We start from the raw sequence: 21340 nt of genomic DNA on the forward strand, positions 1-21340 counted from the left end.
CTCCCCTGCCCCCTCATCTGCTCCCCTGCCCCCTGCAGCTGCCCCCTAGCTCCCCCGACCGCCCCCTCATCTGCTCCCCTGCCCCCTGCAGCTGTCCCCCAGCTCCCCCAACCGCCCCCCTGCCCCCTCATCTGCTCCCCTGTCCCCTGCAGCTGCCCCCTGCAGCTGTCCCCCAACTGCCCCCGTGCCCCCTCATCTGCTCCCTTGCCCCCTGCAGCTGCCCCCCAGCTCCCCCAACTGCCCCCCTGCCCCCTCATCTGCTCCCCTGCCCCCTGCAGCTGCCCCCTGCAGCTGTCCCCCAACTGCCCCCGTGCCCCCTCATCTGCTCCCTTGCCCCCTGCAGCTGCCCCCCAGCTCCCCCAACTGACCCCCTGCCCCCTCATCTGCTCCCCTGCCCCCTGCAGCTGCCCCCCAGCTCCCCCAACCGCTCCCCTGCCCCCTCATCTGCTCCCCTGCCCCCTGCAGCTGCCCCCTGCAGCTGTCCCCCAACTGCCCCCCTGCCCCCTCATCTGCTCCCTTGCCCCCTGCAGCTGCCCCCCAGCTCCCCCAACTGACCCCCTGCCGCCTCATCTGCTCCCCTGCCCCCTGCAGCTGCCCCCCAGCCCCCCAGTTCCCCCGGCCCCCCCGCCCGGCCGCCCCCCGCACCCCCAGGTGCCCCAACAACCGCCCCCCGGCCCCACAGCGCCCCCCCGCGGCCGCCCCGGCTGCCGCAGCACGCCCCGCCCCGTCCCGCTGACGCAGCGGCGGCGTGCGCGAGCGGGGGGGCTCAGCCCGGCGCAGCCCGCGGCCCGGCCCGGCCCGGCCCCGCCGCCGCCATCATGCTGGTGCCCGTGTTCACGCTGAAGCTCAACCACAAGATCCTGCCCCGCATGGTGGCGCTGGGCCGGTACGACGGGACGCACCCCTGCCTGGCGGCCGCCACGCAGGCGGGCAAGGTAACGGGGCGGCGCGGCCCGCCATCCCGCCCGCCTCCCCTCAGGGCGCCCGGCCGCGGCCGGACGGGGCGGGGGGCTCCGTGCGCCCGCCGAGCTGCGGGGAACAAGCCCGTCGTGGGGGCCGGCCGCCGCCGCGGCCTGCCCGGGTGGTGCTGCCGGGGCGCCCCGCGGCGCTGGGAGCGCCTGGAGCCCGGGCGGGCGCTCCCCCGCCCGCCGGCCCCGCTCTCCTCGGCCGCGGCTCACGGGCACCGCGCTCGGAGGGGGCCTGCGGCTCGCGGGGGTGCTGCAGAGGTTCTGGGGGTTTTGCCTCTCGGGGGTTTTGCCTCTGCTGAGCAGCCCCGGTGCCGCGCCGGTGTCTCCGGCAGAAGAGCGGGTTAACGCCTGCCAGCTTCCCTGCCTGCCGCTGGAAAAGCCGTGCGGGGGAGAGAGGTCGGTCGTGCTCGCTTCTGCTCTGTCCGCGGGCCGAGAGCTGTGGCAGGGGCACTGGAGCTGTCTGCAGGCACGGGGACGCGACGCTTGAAGCTCTGCTTTGTGGCAGCGGGGAGTTTGCAAAAATTAATAGCTGCTAACGCAAGTCGCCAAGGAAACTTTCCCATTTTCTAGCAGACAGTGTTTTTTTTTTTTTTTTTTTTTCAAGCCGTGGGTTTTATCGTACCAGTCTGAGTTACAGCAGTGACCCTTAGCACTGTTACGGACTAAGCTCGGTGCTGAAAAGGAAGCAGTGCTAAGGTTTCTATAAATGATGCAAAGACTGCCTTGTGGGAACAGAAGACATTGTGTGTGCTCTGTTTGAGTTTGAAATACAAACAAAAGAGGGTTAAACACAACTGAACTAATAAACAAAACATAGGTTGAAGCATAAACCCACAGAGCCATTTAGGTTGCTGTAAATACAAACATGGTTCATCTGTGATGTTTCCCAGCATTATTATTAATTTTATTTTGGAGCCTTTAGGAACAGCATAGAACAAGGGCTTATTTGAGGGACAGACTGTACAGCCATAAAGCAGAGGCTATTAAGCGTAATATCCTATGATCCCATGACTCTGCTCCAAACAATTACAGTGACTGAATATCAGTCAGAGTGAGAATAAAAACTTCATTATCACAGGCCCCTTTTAAAATTAACTGTGTTCACCTACAGATGGAGGTTACAGATAGGTACCAGGTAAATTGTCCTAAATGTTTGGGGTTTTTTGGTAACATTGTTACCAGCTGGATATAATTTGTTTAGTTTGTTGTTGCTCCCTTTGGTTTGCTTTTCAGCCTGACTCTGAAGACTTGTCAGTTGCCATTTTCAGCAACAAACAGAACAACGGTGGCACAACTCCGCTGGACAGAGCAGGGGTTTTCCTGCCATTGCCTTTTTTTGGTATAGTTTAAAACTAAAGAATAACTGTCAGAAACAGTATTACCAGCAAAAAGCCCCAGTCTTTTGTCCTCACTTTGGTTGAGTGAATGCCCTTCTTCCCTGTTGCAGTTATTATCCAAACAGTAGTCTTTAATGTTTGTATACAAACACCTACATGTTTTGTGATAATACTTGTATCTTTGTTTCTGCAGGTCTTTATTCATAATCCTCATGCCCGAGGGCAGAGAACAAGCACAAACCGAATGGTGCAAAGTAACCAAGATTCGGACATTTCTCTTCTCAACATTAATCAAGGGATCACTTGTCTAGCTTCGGGAGTGCTGAACCCTCAGCTTGGTTATGATTGTCTTCTGGTTGGAACACAGACTAATTTATTGGCTTATGATGTGTATAATAACTCGGATTTGTTTTACAGAGAGGCAAGTTAGTTTAACTGTCTGCTTTTTTTAGTATCTTTGTCGTTGTCTTTTTCTTTCCGTTCTAAACATCACAATTTTTACATTACTTCGTCAATTAATTATGATTCTGTTCTTTGCATTAGTTACATTATTGTATTCAGAACATTTTGCCTTTAGAACATCTGGAATATTTCAAACGAAAAATATGAATGTGATGTATGTCTGTGTATGCATGTGTGAGAGCAAATTTTCATGATATGTCACACATTACCTAGCAAGACAAAATGTAAAAAAATCTAATAGGCATTCAGAGCTCAGCTAAATTGATAGTGATAATGTTGGAAGCTCTCTTTTTGATTTGTGTACTCTGATGTCTCATTGTCTGCTGTTTCTTTTTCCTTTAATGCTTCTCTGTAGGTTTCAGATGGAGCCAATGCAATAGTTCTTGGAAAGCTGGGAGATATTTCATCTCCGCTTGCTATTATTGGTGGAAACTGTGCCCTGCAGGGCTTTGATTATGAAGGAAATGACCTTTTTTGGACAGTAAGGCTACTTACAAAAGCATAATGCTTTTGATGTTATTACAAGATTCTTTAAATGGCACTAATTCCTCTTGATTTTTTTTAATATGATAAATATTAATTTGGTTGTTGATCTTTCTTAATTTATCTCAGACCTTAAGCTGTGTTTTGGTCGTGTGTTCAGTGCACTCAGATGTTGCTTGAACGTTGACTATGTCAGTTGTTCTGTTGCAGTTGAGATCATAAAAATAGTTTAGTTTCTGACAGATATCATCAGTATTGAGGACTGTCTTTCTCGTTTTAGGTTACTGGAGACAATGTTCGTTCATTAGCACTGTGTGACTTTGATGGTGATGGCAAAACTGAGGTTTGTAACCACTTACGTGTGAATTCAGCTGTTTTCATGGTCTTGTAGTGAAATGATAATAAAAACCCATGGGTTATCAAATATGACTGACTTATATTACCAGTTAAAGTGATCCCTGCGTGGAAGTTGTGCCTTTTTCAGACTCCAGTCTGGCAAAGACATGCACAAATACTCAGCCCACGTATAGGGAGCAGCGCTGGTCTCTGGCACTACTCAGAGCGTGTAAAACTACACATATCTGGGGTCTTTACAGCATTCCTGCCTTTGGTGAATCGATTGCTAGCTGTAATAGAAAACTTCTCTCATTTTTCTTAACTACACCAGGAGAAATACAATAATGCCTGTGATCATCAGCTGCAAGACATCTATTTCAGTGGTATTTCTTGAATATGGTTACAAATACTCTTTTAAGTTTCAGAGAAACAAATTGCAAGCATCTTCCATGTAAAAGTGGGCTCTTAAAAAGCTGTGCTGTGAAGAGCTTCACTTATGATTGGTAAAATCAAGAAACCTGTCTTCACATCCAGTACTCCTGTTTCTTCATAGTGACATTAGGAAATGAAATATTCTCTGCTTTTCTGATTTAAAATGAAGATAACTTGTAACAGGCATCTTGCTGATAAGATGTGAGACAAACAATAGGAAACAGCTGCCATTCTGATCATGCAGGCTGCAAGGGATGGATGAAATTGTGAATTGGTATGGCATTCTCTGTAGTAAATGTTCTTCCATCCTGAAAGAATTGAAGGATCATGGTTATAAACATGAATCTTTAAGAAAAGTATTGGCTTCCTAGTATACATCAAATGCAAGTAAATATGATGTTAAATCACAATGCTAAAAATACTTAGTTTTGTCATCTTTCAATTTTAATCATAATTACTTGAACTTTTCTCTTTAGTTATCATAATTACTTGAGCTTTTCTGTTTAGTTCCCCAAAAATCCTCATTTGGTATGTTTACTTGGACTATGTAATGTTTATAGTGACGTGTAAAGGGCCTCCGCACCTTTTATGTGTTTTTTATAAATACTGAACTGATACAGACCCTTTGCTTGATTAGGATCTTCCGAAAGTGAAAAAATTTCAGGTTTTCCAATCAATTTCTGCACAGCTTCTCTTCAGGTGTATTTTTTTAATGTGCTGAGAGGTGGTTATAGAAAGTGGAGACAATACAAAGATTCAGAAACTAGGGAACTGATCTATGGCACTAATTGTAAATGTTTTGCACTTGTGCTTCTAAATAGTTTTTTGTTGTTTAGCTGTTTTTTTCTGCTTGAGAAAGGTTCATTTTCAGCAGTTGGTGTAATCTCATGCTACTTTGAGCTAAGCAGAGTTGGATGCATTATCCAACTAACTTACCCTGCCAGTTAGCCCAGCATGCATTTGCTGAGATTTTTTTTTAGGGTTCCTTTTAATCTTAATTATCTAGGTGATTTTTTTTTTAGTGGTTTTTTTAATTTGTGGCCTTTGAAACTGACTGGTTTAAAAATGCAGTTCTGAAAAAATGCACAGAAACATGTTTTTAACTTGTTGTTTATCACTTTGTGTCTTATATGATAAATGGGTGTGCCAGCTTCATTTCCATTCTTCCCACCCCAGTAAAAACATGTCTACATTTAAAGTTGACTAATTTTGAAACTGCATGAATTATACTTCTATCATTTAGTAGCTAACAAAACGAATTGGTTGTAGTCACAGTCTTCCTTGGGACTTTAAGTTGATACAGTTTACTTTCTCCCATCTTGCCAAAGGCTTGGGGGCAAAAACTTTTTCCTTGCTTTTTCAAATTCCAGTCCAGTGGAATGAAAGTAACTGAGGTGGACGAGTTCAATCAAACTAAATGAAAAAAACATCTTCTAGGCACCTCTGGGAAATGTAGCATCACCAGTAATTGTTTCAGGGTTCTGTGCTTTTAGCTGGTCACTTTTTGCTGGTAGTTGCAACTTGTCAAGAAATCTGTGCCTCTTACGTATGTTATTTGTTGTAAATTATTTCAATAGCTACAGTAAGTTTAGCTTAATTTGGTTTGCCATAATTTGAAGCGTCTTTACTCTGGAAGAAAAAAAAGCCTTTAATCTTTTTAAAAATCCAACTTTGATATTGATTTGTGTCTATTCTGCCAAGTAAAAATGGAAGACTAATCAGTTCCAGTGGGGAAAGGTACTGCCAGGTGTTACACTTCTATTTGTAATTCTGTTTGTCATTGGTTTGATGAATGACTTTATGGGCAAGGCACTAAGCAGATCTGTTCCTTGGTTTCTCAGTTTGCAAAACAGAAGCCGTGACTTGCCACCATCTTTAAAAAGTGCTTTTCCGCAGGGCTCCTTTTCAGTTAATACCTTCTATCTGCTCAACTAGGAAACAGGAAAAGAGCTAAGATGTAAGAAATGATAAGGAATGAGAATGCGGAAGACCCAATTCAGTGTTGATGTCCTATTTGTATAATCATTTACATCAAGTTAAAGCCCATTTTACCCATGCTTTGCTGTAGTGGCAGCCACCATTTAGGTTGGAGGAGCAGTGATGGTTTGATACTTGGATTCATTGATTTTGAGGTTTTTTTAAATGAGGGATGTTCAGTGCTAAGCAACGAAGTTTTTTTTTTTCTTCCCCCCAGCTGTTTGCTCACAGGCTAGTAACTGGGAGGCACTGTTTCTCTGAACCCGTGTAGTACAAGTCAGGACTGAGCTGCAGGTCTCCTGCTCCAACAGAGGCAACGTAGTATTTTTGATGTGTATAATTGCAGTTATGAATTATAACACTGAATCTTTTACAGTAAGAAAAGAGCATAGCCCTGATGTTCCAAAGTATCTTTTCTCATTCCTACCCCATATATTTCACTATGCTTTTGTAGAGTCTAGCTTGACAAAAAAAGGTATAACTAATACTTGATCAATGGGAGGCTTTTGAAATCTTGTCTTGACAGAGGGTACCTTTTGTTCCACTGGCAACTCTTCATACAACTGTTAAAACCTCTTCATTGCTGGACTTGGAATATTCCATTTGCCCTCTGGGTCCTGGAGTATGTCCTTTTTACTTCCTTAGCTTGAATAACTATTTTTAACATAGACTTTTTTTCTAGCTTCTTGTTGGCTCTGAAGATTTTGACATCCGGGTGTTTAAAGAAGATGAGATCGTGGCAGAAATGTCAGAGACAGAGGTAAATTACTTCTAGCTGAAGTTTATTGTAATTGCTGATGGAGCTGAAAGTATTGTGTGCTGTAAAGCTTCTCTGATTACTCTGGTTTAAATTTATTGTGTAGTTAAATAGTTACTTAACTGTTTGGCACAGAATCTATTCTGCTACAATTGCAAAAGTTAGAGTTTAATAATGTCTTTCATTATGCACAGGGATTTCTGCTTTTTTTATTTACAAATCTCTCACCAGGTTGAGAGAAGTAACTATTGCTTGACTGAAAGTCAGGGCCCTGTCTGAAGATGATTAAGGTTACTGGATTGTAATTGAAGCTCTTGGTGCCTTCTGAGAAGAAGAATGTCTTCTACAGTTTTCCTCAAATGTGTTGACACAGTCATGATGAAGTAACTTGCCCCTTTGTGTATCTAGACAGTGCATGGCAGGGTAGAAGGGGTTTGCCCAGGCAAAACAGGAGGTTTATATTGCAGTTGGAGTTACACACTAGCTGTATAAACAGTTGCACCTTTGCAGTGCCTCAAGTAAAATACGGGGCAGATAGGTTTTCAGAGGGATAACTAAAAGGTGTGGGAGTTGCTTTTTAGCTTAAGAACTGAGAGATCCCCACCGTTAAATGTTGGTTGCTTGGAAGGGAGGAAGAATACCCTTCTTGTTGCCATTAGGGGTTTTCTTAGCCTTCTCATGACCCTTCTGGGCCCAGGGTAGAGTAAGGACACACTACAGACCTTTGTCCTTGAAGATCTGAGGTCTCCTGCTGCCCATTGGGACTAAAAGGCTTAGTTAGCTATTAAACCACTTAGGAAGAGCTATAAAAGACACATTGGGGCAGTGTTCTAGGAAAGGAAGCTGTTGCTGTCTCTGGAGTTAGAACTGGGCCTATAATACGTTCTGCTGTCTGTACAGTAGCCAGTCTAGAGTCATGTTGTGATTTCTGGTTGAAGGGAAGCTAAAGGTCCATCACTCTCTTGTACGATTTATTTCCAGATCCACAGCAGAGTTGTTTTAAATTCACACCTGCAGAGTCTTTAGAGTCCTGTTACAATCCTGCTTTTCTAATTTAAGAGGGCATACCTGCACCTAAACCTTTCCTTTTAGGAAGGTAAATTCAGGGAACAATGGCTTTATACGTTATGCTTGTTTTGGAAGACTTGAATAGTTTGCATTTTCTGTGTTTAATCACTCTGAAGCTGAAACCATAGACTGTTGTGATTCTTGAATTTATAAATGGACAATTGGGTTTTAAAGGGAGTATTGCTGCCTTTGTGAGTTTGACTGTTGCTGGGTCTTCTGTCCTTACTGGGTACTCACAATTTAGAGGGTATTGTTACTTGGGAAAGGCTTTGGAGACGATCTGCCAGGTGAAAGAGGTTTGGAAACCATGTTTTACGGTAAAAAAAATGAAGGAGCAGTCAGATGAGTTTAAGAAGTTTGTGAAGGATTTAATTTAAAGAAGTCTCCTGTGCTATGTTGTACGGAAGACAGACAGACGATTGCAATTGTTCCTCCTGACTTTAAAAATCTCTAGTCTTACTGCGTGGAAAAACCTGCATTTCCAAGCACTGAGAGCCTTAGCTCAATGAACAATTGTAAGGTAATGGGCCTTAAAAGGAGTGAGAAACAGGCTGAGTTGATGACTCTCACGTCTTTCCCTGGAACTGTTACTTATTCAGGTAATATCTAGCTTGGTGTTCTAATTGTGTTCCAGAAAAAGTGCAACTGTGGGAGCTGTTAAGTTTTATCTCGCTAATCTGGGGCAAAGATTTTCTACCAAAATCATCTCTAGGGCTTTCCCAACCCATGTAAGGTTGAACTTCTTAGCATCCTCAGCTGCTGAAGCTTTAAGAAATGTTGGGTGTTTGGAATAGGTTTTCAATGATAATGTGTTAGCACTGATGACCACAGGAATCCTATGAGCAGTTGTGTTGCTGCTTATGGTAGGAAATACTTGGTCAAATACACAGCTTGAGGGCAATTCTACAATCTCTACTGAAGTGTATCTTACCGCTGGCAATGCAGCTTGTGTGAGGAAATCCTATAAGGCCTTTGGTGATTTCACACTGACTTTTAAAAATAATTACTTCAGTATTTAATGCTTCCTACAATAGACTTACCATTTAAGTAGTGTACAGTTCGTATGATAGAGAGATTGTATAGTCTGTTCTCTGTTACCTGAAGATGCAGAATTTTTCACTCCTGTATCCCCTCTCTCCCTCCTTTCCCCCCACAAGACTATTACTGCACTTAGCCCTATGTACGGCAGTCGGTTTGGCTATGCTCTTTCTAATGGGACGGTTGGAGTTTATGACAAGACAGCCCGCTACTGGAGGATTAAGGTTAGTCCAACGTTAGAATGTCAATCATCACTGCAAGTTTGAAGGCTGCTAGGAGATTTGGTAACTAATCTCAGGTCATTCTGATGTTATCCTGACTCCTTAGATGAAGTTGAAATTTTCTGCTGAGCACAGCACTTAATGTAATTTCTTTTTCGTACAAAATCTACCTATTTTTATAGGTATATGCAAAATTAATACCACATCAGTTCCTTCAGTGCTTTTGGGGCTGTTGGTTATGGTTTAAACAACACTGATACAACAGTACAACTAGGGATGCTTCAGCTTTGCAGAGTCACTTAAGCAACAGAGATGCAACAGAGGAATTTGAGTTCACTGTTAGAAAATGCCTCTGGCTGTATTGTTGAATCAATAAACTGTGTTTCAGAGACTGAATTAATCTTGCATTGTCTATGTTCGAAACTAATTTTTTGCATCAAGAGCAATTTGCTGCTGCAGCAAGACATATTGGCAAGATTCTTTCCTGATGCTCATTTTAATATTCTTGATATAACACAGATCAGAACAGTCTATGTAATAGTAATAAGTGAAAGGATTCCTTGGGAGGTGGCAGGAAGAGGCCAATGGCTTTCTTTGGTAGTCTCATTTTATGACAATTGTTGAAGCCCTGGTTGGTTTGGGTGTTGTTTTTTTTTTTTTTCCTCCCCCTAGAGTTTTTGGCTTTTTACACTTTGTTTCTGTGAGTTCTAATCATCTGCTTGGATGAAAATGTATTTAAAGGAAAGATCAGGTCCTTTGAGAGCAGTGGACTAGATTTGTAATGCAAGGGCTAAGATTTCAGAGATGTGTGCGACCTGACAGATAGTGATGCTCAAGCCTCCTGTTAAGAGACATTTTTCTATTCCTTTCTGTAATCTGTGTAGACTCATACTCCAGTGTCTTACATGTGTCAAGCATGTGCAATTTCAAAAATGTACCCAGGCTTAATTTGTTCTTTTTTTTCTGTTCTCAGTCTAAGAACCATGCAATGAGCATACATGCATTTGACCTGAACTCTGATGGTGTGTGTGAGTTGATCACTGGCTGGTCCAATGGGAAGGTGAGTTTATACAGGGGGGGAAGTGAGGAGCTGTAAATCTGGAAGCTGTGATTTGAACAAGACTGTTAAAGTGTCTGAAGGAGAACAGCCAAAAAATTTAAAAGATTGTTGAAAACCGAGTGCTGAAGAACTATTGCAGTAAACCTAGTTTGGCTGGTGAATCCTGTGCCAAGTGCAAGATCAGAGAAAAGCTTCTTCCTCTGCTTAGCTCAGAGTCAATTGCTAAGGAGTGGTAAGTTGTTTCCATGGTAGCAGAGATCATATGCCACATCCTAGAACTCTTGAGTGTCTCCTTTCAGCTGTGTCTTGAGCACATGCTAATAATCCTCTGCGATGTTTCTTGAATGTTCTCAGACTACAGGCAAGACAAAGCAGTTATGTAACAGGAGAGCAGCGTCAGTCTTGACTATGGCAGGATTAATCAAGCAGCATTTAATTTTATGTAAAGGCATTCTATACAGCTCATTCCTAGTCCCTTAAGCCTGTTGCTTGGTATTCCCCTTTGCCAGAGATGACTGTTGTAGTTTCCAAATCTCTCCTGGACACAGCTTGCCAGTTTTTTTTGTAAAGCTATGCTTTTTTTCTTCACACTTCTCATTACTCTCATTAGCCTGGGGGAATTTAATTAACTTCGTATCAAGCTGGCAGTCCAGAGCCCAGATATGTTGTAACTTATGCTGGATTAGGTGTATGACATTGTTAAAGAGAGAACCTCTCCTTGCTTTGCTCCCTTTTCTGTTCTTTTTCACTGGTAGTCTCTACCCTGCTTGTTGGTCTGAAACAGTCCCTAGCTCCTAGGTAAGAGTAATGCTGGGTCCTGTGCTTTGGAAAAGACACACTGCATGGAACTGAGCTCTCCTTGCTGTTTTTCTCCAGTGAAAGATAATTAAAGGTTGTGGTATTTGTGTGTAAAAATAATTCACCACACAAGGGCTGCAGCTAAGAGCAGAGATTGTAAATACTGCATTAAGGTTATTTCTGGTTTAGTCCCATCGTTGCTGCATTCATATGTGCATAACCTCCCCAGTGCAGACTTGCAGTCCCCTTTTTTTCCTTCCTCTTGTTTGTAAGTTAGGGAAGCATCTTTGAAGAGCAGTTCCTTCTAGCAGAGTCTGTCTAGAGGTCATTTCTTGATGGTATTTTTTTCATGTGTGGTGTTCTGATCAGCAGAGCTGCAAGTTCACCTGCAGTTCTGTGAGCAGAGCTGGCTTCTGGTTTACAGCTCAGAGTATGGCATGACATATATTTTGGAGTTAGCTTTTCTGTTCATGCTGTGCCTTGGAACTCTTTGTTGTTCCAGGTTGATGCACGCAGTGACCGAACTGGGGAGGTCATCTTTAAGGACAACTTTGCTTCCTCAATTGCAGGAGTGGTGGAGGGGGATTACAGAATGGATGGGAGCACCCAGTTAATCTGCTGTTCAGTTGATGGTGAAGGTAAGAGCATTGTTCAGGATATTAATTTAATAGGCATTTTTGTGTGCCAAATTCCCTTTGCTTTATGTGAAGTTAAGGGAATTTTGAATTATGCTATCTGCAAACAGGATTTTGAATATTGCCTTCTCTGTGATAACAAGCATGTGTTTCATTATGATCCAAGAAGCTATCAAAATTCATTTGCCTAACGGAAGAAGTTCCATCCTAATAACGCAAAGATAACTATATTCAGTACAGACTGTGGTTCTTCAGGCAACATTATTATAGATGAATGTATAGGAAATCTTTTTTCCTGTATGTGATAATTCTCTGGTCGCTTTACAGTGGGTAAAGGGGTTTAGAGAGCTAAGGGTGTGTGTGTTTTTGTTTTCTTCTAAAGATGAATAGTTTTTATATTAGAAATTTTACATGTTAACGGTCCTTTGTTTCCTGCAAAATGCTATCCTGAGACTGGAGAACTGGTGGATTTATCCCACCATACATTCAAGAAGTCAGACCTGGTTACTGTGAGTGGAAACAAATATGATCACAGATTATTTAAATAAGCTCAGCATGAATTTACAGGGATGGCTTCAGGAGAGAGACTGGTGTGATTATCCGACTACTTGGCGTCAGTGGCCTGAGACAAGCAGGTCTGGCACAACCCATTTGGAACAAAAGCCTGTCCTTGTTAAATAGCACAGTGTTTTGCTGTCTGTCTTAATCACAGGCTGTGGGGATGTGCTGCGCTTGGGCTTCAGCATATAAATGTTTTTCCCAAGCTTACAGAATGGGAACATTTTATACAGTTCTGAAGATACCTTGTCCTAGCAGAGCTGTGTAGGTTAATGTCACTGAACATGATTATGCTCTTCTGATGGGTGCATCGTAACCTTGGCACAGTGAGGATCCCTTTAGGCTGGAGCCTTTAGGCATTATTAAATAGTAATAGCCCTGTTGTTTGGGTTATACGGACAATGTGTTCTCATAGTCCTTGTTGTTAGAATTCTGTGTAGGGCCAGCATCCCTTCATTTGAGGTGGTGTTCTGTGTTTCAGTGTATTTTCTGTCTTGCTCTCATTTTAAATGAATGATTCACTCAGAAATACTAAAGCGGGTCCTTTCATTGGAGGACACCGTGCATGCTAAATGCTTTTCAAGTTCTCTGCAACTTTTTACTGGGGTTACATAGTTAGTCAGGCAGCATATTCTTCACAGGTATCAGATTTTTGTCCCTGCCTTCCATTGTCAGCTGCAACCAGAGCACACACCCCTGGAGCAAAATGGAAGTTTATAGCAAGCATCTTTGTCTCATCATCTGTTCAGCTCTTCCGTCTCCGCAGGCAGTTGGAGATATTTCCATAGCTCTGTGCTCCACTGGACTACTGGGATACAGGTCTTACTCCTTGAAGTGAAGTATCCCTTGATTTGGGGAAAAACTAATGTGGGTAAATCTTGTTTACTGGCTGATTGACAGTGACTTACAGTCACCTCCAGACAGTAGCAACTCCTCTGACCAGCTCTAGAAATCCAGGTACACATTTTATTTATTTTGCATAATTGCAAACTTGCCTAAGCACCTGAAAGAATGATTGCAGTGGGAATCCTCTCACAAAAGGACTGGGTGCTGCACTTGTCTGGTCAGGTGAAGACAGCCTAAAGACATATTGGAAATTCACCTTTTTTCTTTTTTTAAATGTGCAGTTCTCTTGTCCTGATCACCAGGAAAGTCAAAGCCTCTGTAGGTGTAAATCAATGCTCGGGTTTTCAGCTGAGTAGTACCAGCTGAAGACCAGAATCAATGTCTGCTGCTGAAGTGGTGCAAGGGGGTCTTGTTACAGAAACTAAAGTTTTGGGGAGGCTGTGAAAGGCTTTCCTGAAATTGGCTATGCTTTGTTTCTGTACAGTCCGAGGCTATCTGCCAGGAGGTGAGGAGATGAAAGGAAACCTAATGGATACAAGTGCTGAGCAGGATCTGATCCGAGAACTTAGTCAAAAGAAACAAAATCTGCTGCTGGAATTAAGAAATTATGAGGAAAATGCAAAGGTACTACTTAAACAATGTGTAGGGCCAAACCACGCCTTTCTATTGCTATAAACCTGGAGTAATCTGGGAAGCAGTTGTGGGGCAGTCCAGACAAGTCAGAGCTGTAACCTCTTAGGATGCAGCGAGATTGTCTACTGGGGATTCCTGCTTCTGCATCTGGCTTGCTCCTTGTGCAAGTTCAGAACTTGCTTTTTGTATTTTAATAAGTAACATTTTCCTTGCTCCTTCGTCTTGCCAGAGCAGTTGTGTTTGGAGCTGGATTCTGTTCAGCCCTGTGCTTTGGCTTGTGACTACAAATTGTAATTTTCAATGCATGAACGAATGCAGGGGTCAGAGGGGGCTGTTTGAGAGGATCAGGTGAATGGGAGCACTGCCAGGGTATAGGAAGCACACTTGTGGCTTGATGGTGAAGGCGCAGAAATGAAGAGCTTCGAAAAATAGTCTGAGGAAAGAGCAGACTCGTATTTGAACAGTAAGTGACCACCATAGCAAAAGCATGGAATTATATAAGCTTGTGCTTAAAATTGAATATATGTTAAGTGCTTTTCTGAATAAAGGTTTGGGTACAGAGCTGAGCTCCATCAACAATAAAGCACTTGAACAAATTGTAGCACAGGTGTCCACAGCTCCATGCCTAATCAAGCTGCTGTTCATAGCAACGTGAAGTGTCTGGGAATTGCTGTAATACAGCTTTCTCCTGCAAGGAAAAAGAATTGACTTACGTGTATGTTTTCTAGGTTGCTTGAATGAAAATCTTGAAATTCTGATACTGAAGGGTATGTGTTTTGCAACAGGCTGAACTGAACACTCACTTGAAGGAAGCTGATGGGCAGAGAGGTGTGATTCCAGCAAATACGCAACTCCAGACAGCGCTCTCAGTTAATCTGGGCTCTAACAGCCAGTCTGCCCATGTGGAGCTGTGTATTTCCACCACAAATGGTGAGTGGTAACCTGCAACCATTGACATTCATTTCATGTAAATTCATGCAAACGTTTAGTTATATTTAGCTGATGATTTGCCTGTCTCCCCTTTATTGTATGTAATTTCCCCTTTGTGGTTGCTTTCCTTTCACAGAGTTTTGAGTCAAGCCGTGTTCCTTTGATGGGTCTCAGGGGAGAGGAGTTTGGTGGAATTTGTTTCTTGTTATGTGTTATTTTTCAAGGCAATTAACATTTAACTTGGATGAAAGGAGTCTTGGTGATCCCTGCAACACTCCTTGTGTTGACTCTAAACATTAAGCTACAGCCGTGTTAGTGAGGGTGTTGCATGAATGCAGCTGGACCTCAGCTGGCTTTACATGCAAAACTGGAACTACCCCAAGACAGCAAATTAACCTAGCACCAGGCATGCTGAGGATGCAGTCAGGTCCAGATGTGGTAGCGCTGGTCATCTGGGATATTTTAACAATTCAGAGGAGGGGTGTAAAGAGTTGACTGTGCTTAATTCTGAAAATGATGGTGGTTTGTTGCCAGAGGACAGCTGTTAACTTAGAAACTGCTTTTTCCTCCTGTTGCTAAGACACAATCATCCGTGCTGTGCTGATCTTTGCTGAAGGCATATTTGAAGGAGAGAGCCACGTGGTACATCCCAGTCTCCATAACCTCTCCGGTTGTGTTCGTGTTCCCCTTACTCCACCCAGAGATGTCCCTGTGGATTTGCACATCAAAGCCTTTGTGGGTTACAGGAACAGGTGAGTTTTGTGTTGTGATCGCTGCTGTTCTCCAGAGCTTACTGTGTGACCAGGAAACAGCAATGATGTGGCTTTGTGCTTGTCCCATGGGAACTGCACCGTTAATTCCCTGGCGACCCACTTCTTTTTGTTACTGGAAGGAGAGCTGGAATGCTTTCTTAAAAACACTCTTGCACCTGTGATGCTGAGCTCTTCTCCAGAAAAAGTCTAAATGCTCTGGAGTTGCTGGGACCTGCTGTGCTCCAGCTCTGCCTTTAGGGGAGCAGTGAGCATTTCTTGTCCGGGAGATACCGTATTGTGGGTCTCTGGAGGGAGCCGGGAGAGGTAGAGGCTGTATCCAGGCTGCCTAAGTGGCTGCCTCTCCAGGCCCTGAATGGTGGCTGCTCTGGACGAAGTACTTGAGCAGGCCTGGAGGCACAGTGGTGTCTTTCAAGCTATGAAGTAACCTTGAACCCATTTGTCTTCAGGGCAAGTAGAAAGTGGCATATGCCTGATTTCAAGACAACACTTCTCCAGTTTGCCATAAAAATAAAGTGTCTCTTCATACACACTTGACACCAACTTTCTCCCTGCTCACATCTGCCAGAACTGGCGGTGCCCCAGGAAGCAGCCTCCTTTCCCTGCACAGGGAGGCATATTTTGAGAGCTAGCCAACCACTACAGAGAGAATGAATTCCCTTTTGTTTTCTCTATTTGTCTTTATTATTGCTTTTAATAAGACTTCACTGAACCTGTAAAGAAAATATTAAATCCCATAGTAAGATCTTAAATGTGTTAGCCCAGAGAATATATTTCATGATTATGGAAAATGTAAGCAGCAGGGAGGAGTCATTCAACCTCGTGATGGAATAAGCCTGGAATTTCCAAGTTCCAGTGTTTTTTCTGGGAAACGGTAAGCAGCTGATTACATAGCTGGAAGCTGCTGATGTCAGTAGCCAGCTAAAAAAGGACCAGGAACTGTTGCAATGGGTGAGACCCTGGTATGTTAGTAACTGTCTCTATTTTTCCTTTGGATTGCTTCCAGCACACAGTTCCATGTATTTGAATTGACAAGACAGCTTCCCCGCTTTTCCATGTATGCCCTGAGCAGCCCGGACTCGGCCACGGAGCCGCTGAGCTTTGTTAACTGTGCAACAAATGAGAGACCACAAAGGGTGGGTTTCTGCTCTGCTTCCTGTTTCCCGGTCCTGTGTACAGATACTGCAGGTGGAGGGTTGGCACTTAGCTTGAGATTTCTGAGAGAAAAGGAGAAATTATACAGTGAACGGCACTGCTGGCCTTTGGAGTCTGTGTATTACAACTTGACTTGGTGCTTTTTTCCCTCCTTTAAAAGATGCCTCAATTGAGGCATTTCCTGCTTCAGGAATTCCTGCAGCTGCAGGAACTAATGGCCTGAGAACATGAGGTGTTTCAGATACTGTATTGTTTGCTGTGTGACAATTGATGGAATGCTAGCAGCAGGACCCCTGTGATGAATTTTGTAAATGAGCAGAGAACAGGAAAAAGGCAGTGCAGTGCCCAGATAATGGCTCAGTTTCACAACAGATGAGCAGCAGTGATGTAGCTTTGGTTCTAAAAGATCTGAACTGTGGGATGGCAGTAATTAGAGCTGGTCATTTCCCTCATAACTGTAGGTATCTGCCATATTTACATGACCTTTACTGCATTAAATGGCCAAGGCAAAAACCAAGATGAAACAAAACTTTCCTTTGAATTCTTGCAGTACAACCAAGCCTTGCTTCCCAGCTTTCTTCAGTCTCCAGGCCTGGGCTTTTGTTTTGACCTTGGGCTGTGGTTTCTGCTTTGTTGGATTTGATTTTCTTATGAACATTCAACTTCGGAGCAGGGAGTCAATTTAGGTTTCGTCTGGGTTTAGCAGATGAAATTTAGTACGAAATTTTCAAGGTATCCTGAACAGAGAGCCCTGGTGCACATCACATGCAGGGACATTGGGTGGTTCTCCAGGCTTTCCACACAGGTGATGGCTGATGCTCTTCATTTTATTTTTGAAAGGTTGTTATGTGGCTGAATCAGAGCTTCTTGCTACCAGAGGATGCTGAGTTTCAGAGTGCTCCTTTTCAGGTTTGCTTCACTTCCCTTCGTAATGCAGGACAGCTCTGCATCAAAATCAAGCCTGGTGGAGAGGTGAGTACCTTTGTGGACAAGGGGAATGCTTGTTTAATTATACTCCAGTGAAACTTAAGGGTGGTGCCAACATGAGGAAGTGAAAATGAAGGAGCGAACAGGCAGAAGTACTCATGTTTTAGGGATGTTTTTGGAAACTTTTGGGTCTCTTTACTGTTAGTGGGTAAAATTCCAGGGCCAGTTAATGAAGAGAACTGCTTAGCCTACCCATCTGTAGGAAGGTATTTGTTCCCACACAGAGTGGTTTCAGGGAGCCATAATTTGAGGCACAAAGGCTGCCTGTAACTTTTGCACTGGTCCTGTATGCATGAGATGACTCTTTGCCCCAGGCCTGAATAAAAGCCCCTTCGAAATCAGTGTCTCCTTATCTACTTAAAGCCATTGTCCTGGTTTCAGCTGGGATAGGGTTAATTTTCTTCCTAGTAGCAGGCATAGTGCTGTGTTTTGCATTTAGAATGAGAAGAATGCTGATAACACACTGATGTTGTAGTTGTTGCTAAGTAGTGCTTATGTTAGTCAAGGACTTTTCAGCTTCCCATGCTCTGCCAGGCACACAAGAAACTAGGAAGTGGCACAGCCAGAATAGTTGATCCAAACTGACCAAAGGGCTATTCCATACCATATGACGTCATGTTCAGTATAGAAACTGGGGGGGGTTGGCTGGGGAGCAGCAATCGCTGCTCAGGAACTGTCTGGGTATCAGTCAGCGGGTGGTGAGCAATTGCATTGTGCATCACTTGCTTTGTGTATTATTATTATCATTATTATATTGTTACTATTATCATTACTATTTTACTTTATTTCAATTATTAAACTGTTCTTATCTCAATCCAGGAGCGTTTCTCACTCTTACTCCTCCAATTCTCTCCCCTATCCCATCGGGGTAGGGGGAGTGAGCGAGCGGCTGCGTGGTGCTTAGTTGCTGGTTGGGGCTAAACCACGACAGCCATAGAGCTTGCTCATGCAACCGTTTTGCCTCTTGATAGAATGAACTGCTTTGGGCCTGAGTAACTGTTGGAGAGGCAGTCCTGCTGGGCAATTCTGGGAGATGTTTTGGCATGGAATAGCGCTGAAGTGCTTTCTTTCCTTTCTGACAGATTTCCATCAACACGGATGATATTGATCTGGCTGGTGACATTATCCAGTCAATGGCCTCCTTTCTGGCCATCGAAGATTTGCAGGTGGAAGCAGATTTCCCTGCGTACTTTGAGGAGCTCCGGAAGGTCTTGGTCAAGGTGAGGAGGCATCGGGCATTTCTAAATTGTCAGCTAAGCAGTCATTGGGGGTATTTGTATGACAGGATCTCTAAACTGCTTTATCTTCTTCGTGGAAATAAGCCAGCGATGACTTGCTGTATATTCTGTGCAAAGACAATGGGACTCCCTCAACTTTCTGCTTATTGTTTGCTCTGTGGAACAGGTCCCCAGCAAGTTGATTCTTTAGAATAATGTATGTTGCCTGGCAGATTGAGCTGTGGATTTGGGGCAGGAAGTAAGGTCTGCATCTCAGCCTGATCACTCCCGTCTGGGGGACAGGGTGCTGCTCTGGCAGCCAGGGGGTGAGGGGAAGGAGAATGGTCCCAGGGATGCTGGTAGGTTAAGTTGGGATGTTATTTCCTATTACGCTGGGCCAACATTTAGCTTAAGCAAGTACCTGTATACCCAGAATGCCGGGAGCCCTTTCTCATGACTGTTTGCCTAACAGGTGGATGAACATCATGCAGTGAATCAGAGGCTCACTGCTGACATGGCTGAACACTCCAATCTCATCCGTGGCATGCTAGTTCAGGCAGAAGATGCGCGACTCCTGGGAGACATGTAAGCAAGTGCTGCTTAGCTTTTGTGTTTTGGGTTTAAAACGGCCAGTCTTTGCTTTTCAGGCAGAAAAGAGCACAAAAACCCATTTGTGTGATACAGAGGTTGCCTAGTTACAACTTTTGATGTAGAATTGGTACCTTTGCTGGTCCCACCGTGAGCTCTCCTTGAGCCTTGTCTTGTTCTGGAAAACCAGGCTGGGGAAGGCAAAAGGGTAAGGGTAAGGGCTTAGTATAGAGCCGGTGGGGTGAATCAACCTCGAGATGGTGAGATACATTACAAAAGATGCAGTAAGGGAAGAAGGCAGTGAAAGCTGTCTGTGGTGTGTGAATTTGTGAGAACACCAAGAAAGAAATTTTAGGTGTCAGTCTTCCCACTCTGGATTGCTGTGTTCTGCTAATGTCCTATCTTTACTGTCAAGAGCAGCAGTAAAGAGGTCCGAGCTACTGCAGAGCAGCATTACTTTCACTGGGGAAAGTGGCATCTCCTCTCTGGGTTGCTGGAGTAACTGCAAAAATAGACTTGTTTTTTTTTCTTCAGTAGAATAATGAGTATAACCAACATATCTAGACAAGTCTGTTGTCTTGTAGCTGGCAGACACGCAGGTAACCATGGTAGCCATCACAACCATGTTATAGACAAACTAGGAATGACTTTCTTGTCCTCAGAGATGCAAATAACTGGACTGACTGTTCCCCCAGGAAAAGCATGAAGACACGGTACATCGAGCTGTATGATCTTAACAGAGATTTAATAAATCAATACAAAATTCGTTGCAACAATCACACGGAGCTGTTGAATAATCTGAAAGCTGTGAATCAGGCAATCCAGAGGGCTGGGCGGTTACGTGGTAAGTACGTGTGTTTGGAGGGAAAGGGGAGTCTTGGACCCCAGTGAGGCAGATAAGATGTGTCTCGGAGGCCACCTGGGTTAGTTAAGTAACTTCAGGCTTTTTGGCTTGAAACTAAATGAGTAGAAGTAATCTTTCATTTTTCAGTCATAGCCAATGGCCTGTGACAGTCAACTGTGAGTGTCCAGTATAATCTGGGATCACAAGTTTGGAAAGAACAGTTCAAAGCAGTTTCCAGCTTTCTGGACGGTATAGAAATTGCTAGTTTTGTTGAACACAATTTTAAAAACATTTTTAAAGTAGTGTTTCAGTTCTTAATTTATAATCCTGCTTTAAAAAAAAAAAACCCTATCAACTTAAGCAGGGCTATTTATCTATATTATTAGTTCTGCACATCTTTGGGGAAGGAGGTATTTTTTTGTCTGTTTATAGTATTCTGCCTTCAACAAGTCCTTTAAGCTCTCCTCCAATAGAGCTACAGATGATTCTTCTTTAAAGAAAGGATTTTATTTACTTATTAGAAAAAAAGGTGGCATTTCACTGTGTGTTTAAAAAATATATGAAAGAAACCCCTAAATTTTGAGACTGGATCAAATAAGTATTTTTACCAGTTTCTTACTCAGTAACTGAAGTGTTTTTTCTTTTCTTTTTTTTCTTTTTACAGTCGGCAAACCTAAAACACAAGTGATCAGTGCTTGTCGGGATGCAATAAGAAGCAACAACTTTAACATGCTGTTCAGGATAATGCGTGTGGGAACAGCCTCTTCTTAAAATGACTGGAGGAACAGCAGTCGCACAGAGGCAGTGTTTCCATGCAGCAGGCAGATAACGGACCAGTAACGCCAAGCAGTTAATTCAGTCCCCTACTCCACTGTAGGGTGAAGTAATTGCAAAGGTAGCATTTTAGTTAAGCCATCAGGTGAGAAATGTTATTATGCAGGCCAAAGCTTCATGAAGGAAGCATCAGAGTTTAAGTGCAGATGTGGTATTTATGTAAGACAGAGGTGTATGACCTTGGAACAGTTATTTTTCTTATTTTAACTTATTTATGTATTTTAATATATTTTGTAGTTAAGGCATCGGCATTTTCCATTAAAACATAGACTGGTTTGACTGCTTTTGTTCTGATTTAGTTGGGAAGATGCGTACGGTTAAGTTTATTTGTTGGGGGAAAAAAAAAACCGAACCACTTTTCTGGTTTTGCTGCATAGTCTCTGTGTACACTAAGCACTTAAACTCT

The 21340-nt window shown here is 43.5% G+C and overlaps 1 protein-coding gene across 1 annotated transcript; it reads left to right on the top strand.

The window, feature by feature from the left end:
- Positions 1–818: 818 nt before the first annotated feature.
- BBS2 (Bardet-Biedl syndrome 2) lies at positions 819–21218 on the top strand. The gene is made up of 17 exons (XM_075715497.1): positions 819–935; positions 2499–2726; positions 3123–3248; positions 3531–3593; positions 6678–6755; positions 8978–9082; positions 10053–10139; positions 11440–11575; positions 13461–13600; positions 14395–14539; positions 15120–15291; positions 16316–16445; positions 17305–17436; positions 18534–18671; positions 19141–19253; positions 19952–20100; positions 20765–21218. Exons 1-17 carry the CDS (start codon positions 819–821, stop codon positions 20869–20871), a joined length of 2166 nt encoding a protein of 721 aa, XP_075571612.1. The 3' UTR covers positions 20872–21218.
- Positions 21219–21340: the final 122 nt, after the last annotated feature.

Source organism: Pelecanus crispus, chromosome 8 (genome assembly GCF_030463565.1).
Source record: "Pelecanus crispus isolate bPelCri1 chromosome 8, bPelCri1.pri, whole genome shotgun sequence".
Classification (NCBI taxonomy): domain Eukaryota; kingdom Metazoa; phylum Chordata; class Aves; order Pelecaniformes; family Pelecanidae; genus Pelecanus; species Pelecanus crispus.

What these genes read in the sequence shown, in the direction of transcription:
- BBS2 (XM_075715497.1), top strand. Translation starts at nt 819, where the DNA reads ATGCTGGTGCCCGTGTTCACGCTGAAGCTCAACCACAAGATCCTGCCC. An exon ending in ATTATGAGGAAAATGCAAAG is followed by an intron (nt 13,601 to 14,394) that starts GTACTACTTAAA and finishes GTTTTGCAACAG; the next exon opens with GCTGAACTGAACACTCACTT. An exon ending in TTTGTGGGTTACAGGAACAG is followed by an intron (nt 15,292 to 16,315) that starts GTGAGTTTTGTG and finishes GATTGCTTCCAG; the next exon opens with CACACAGTTCCATGTATTTG.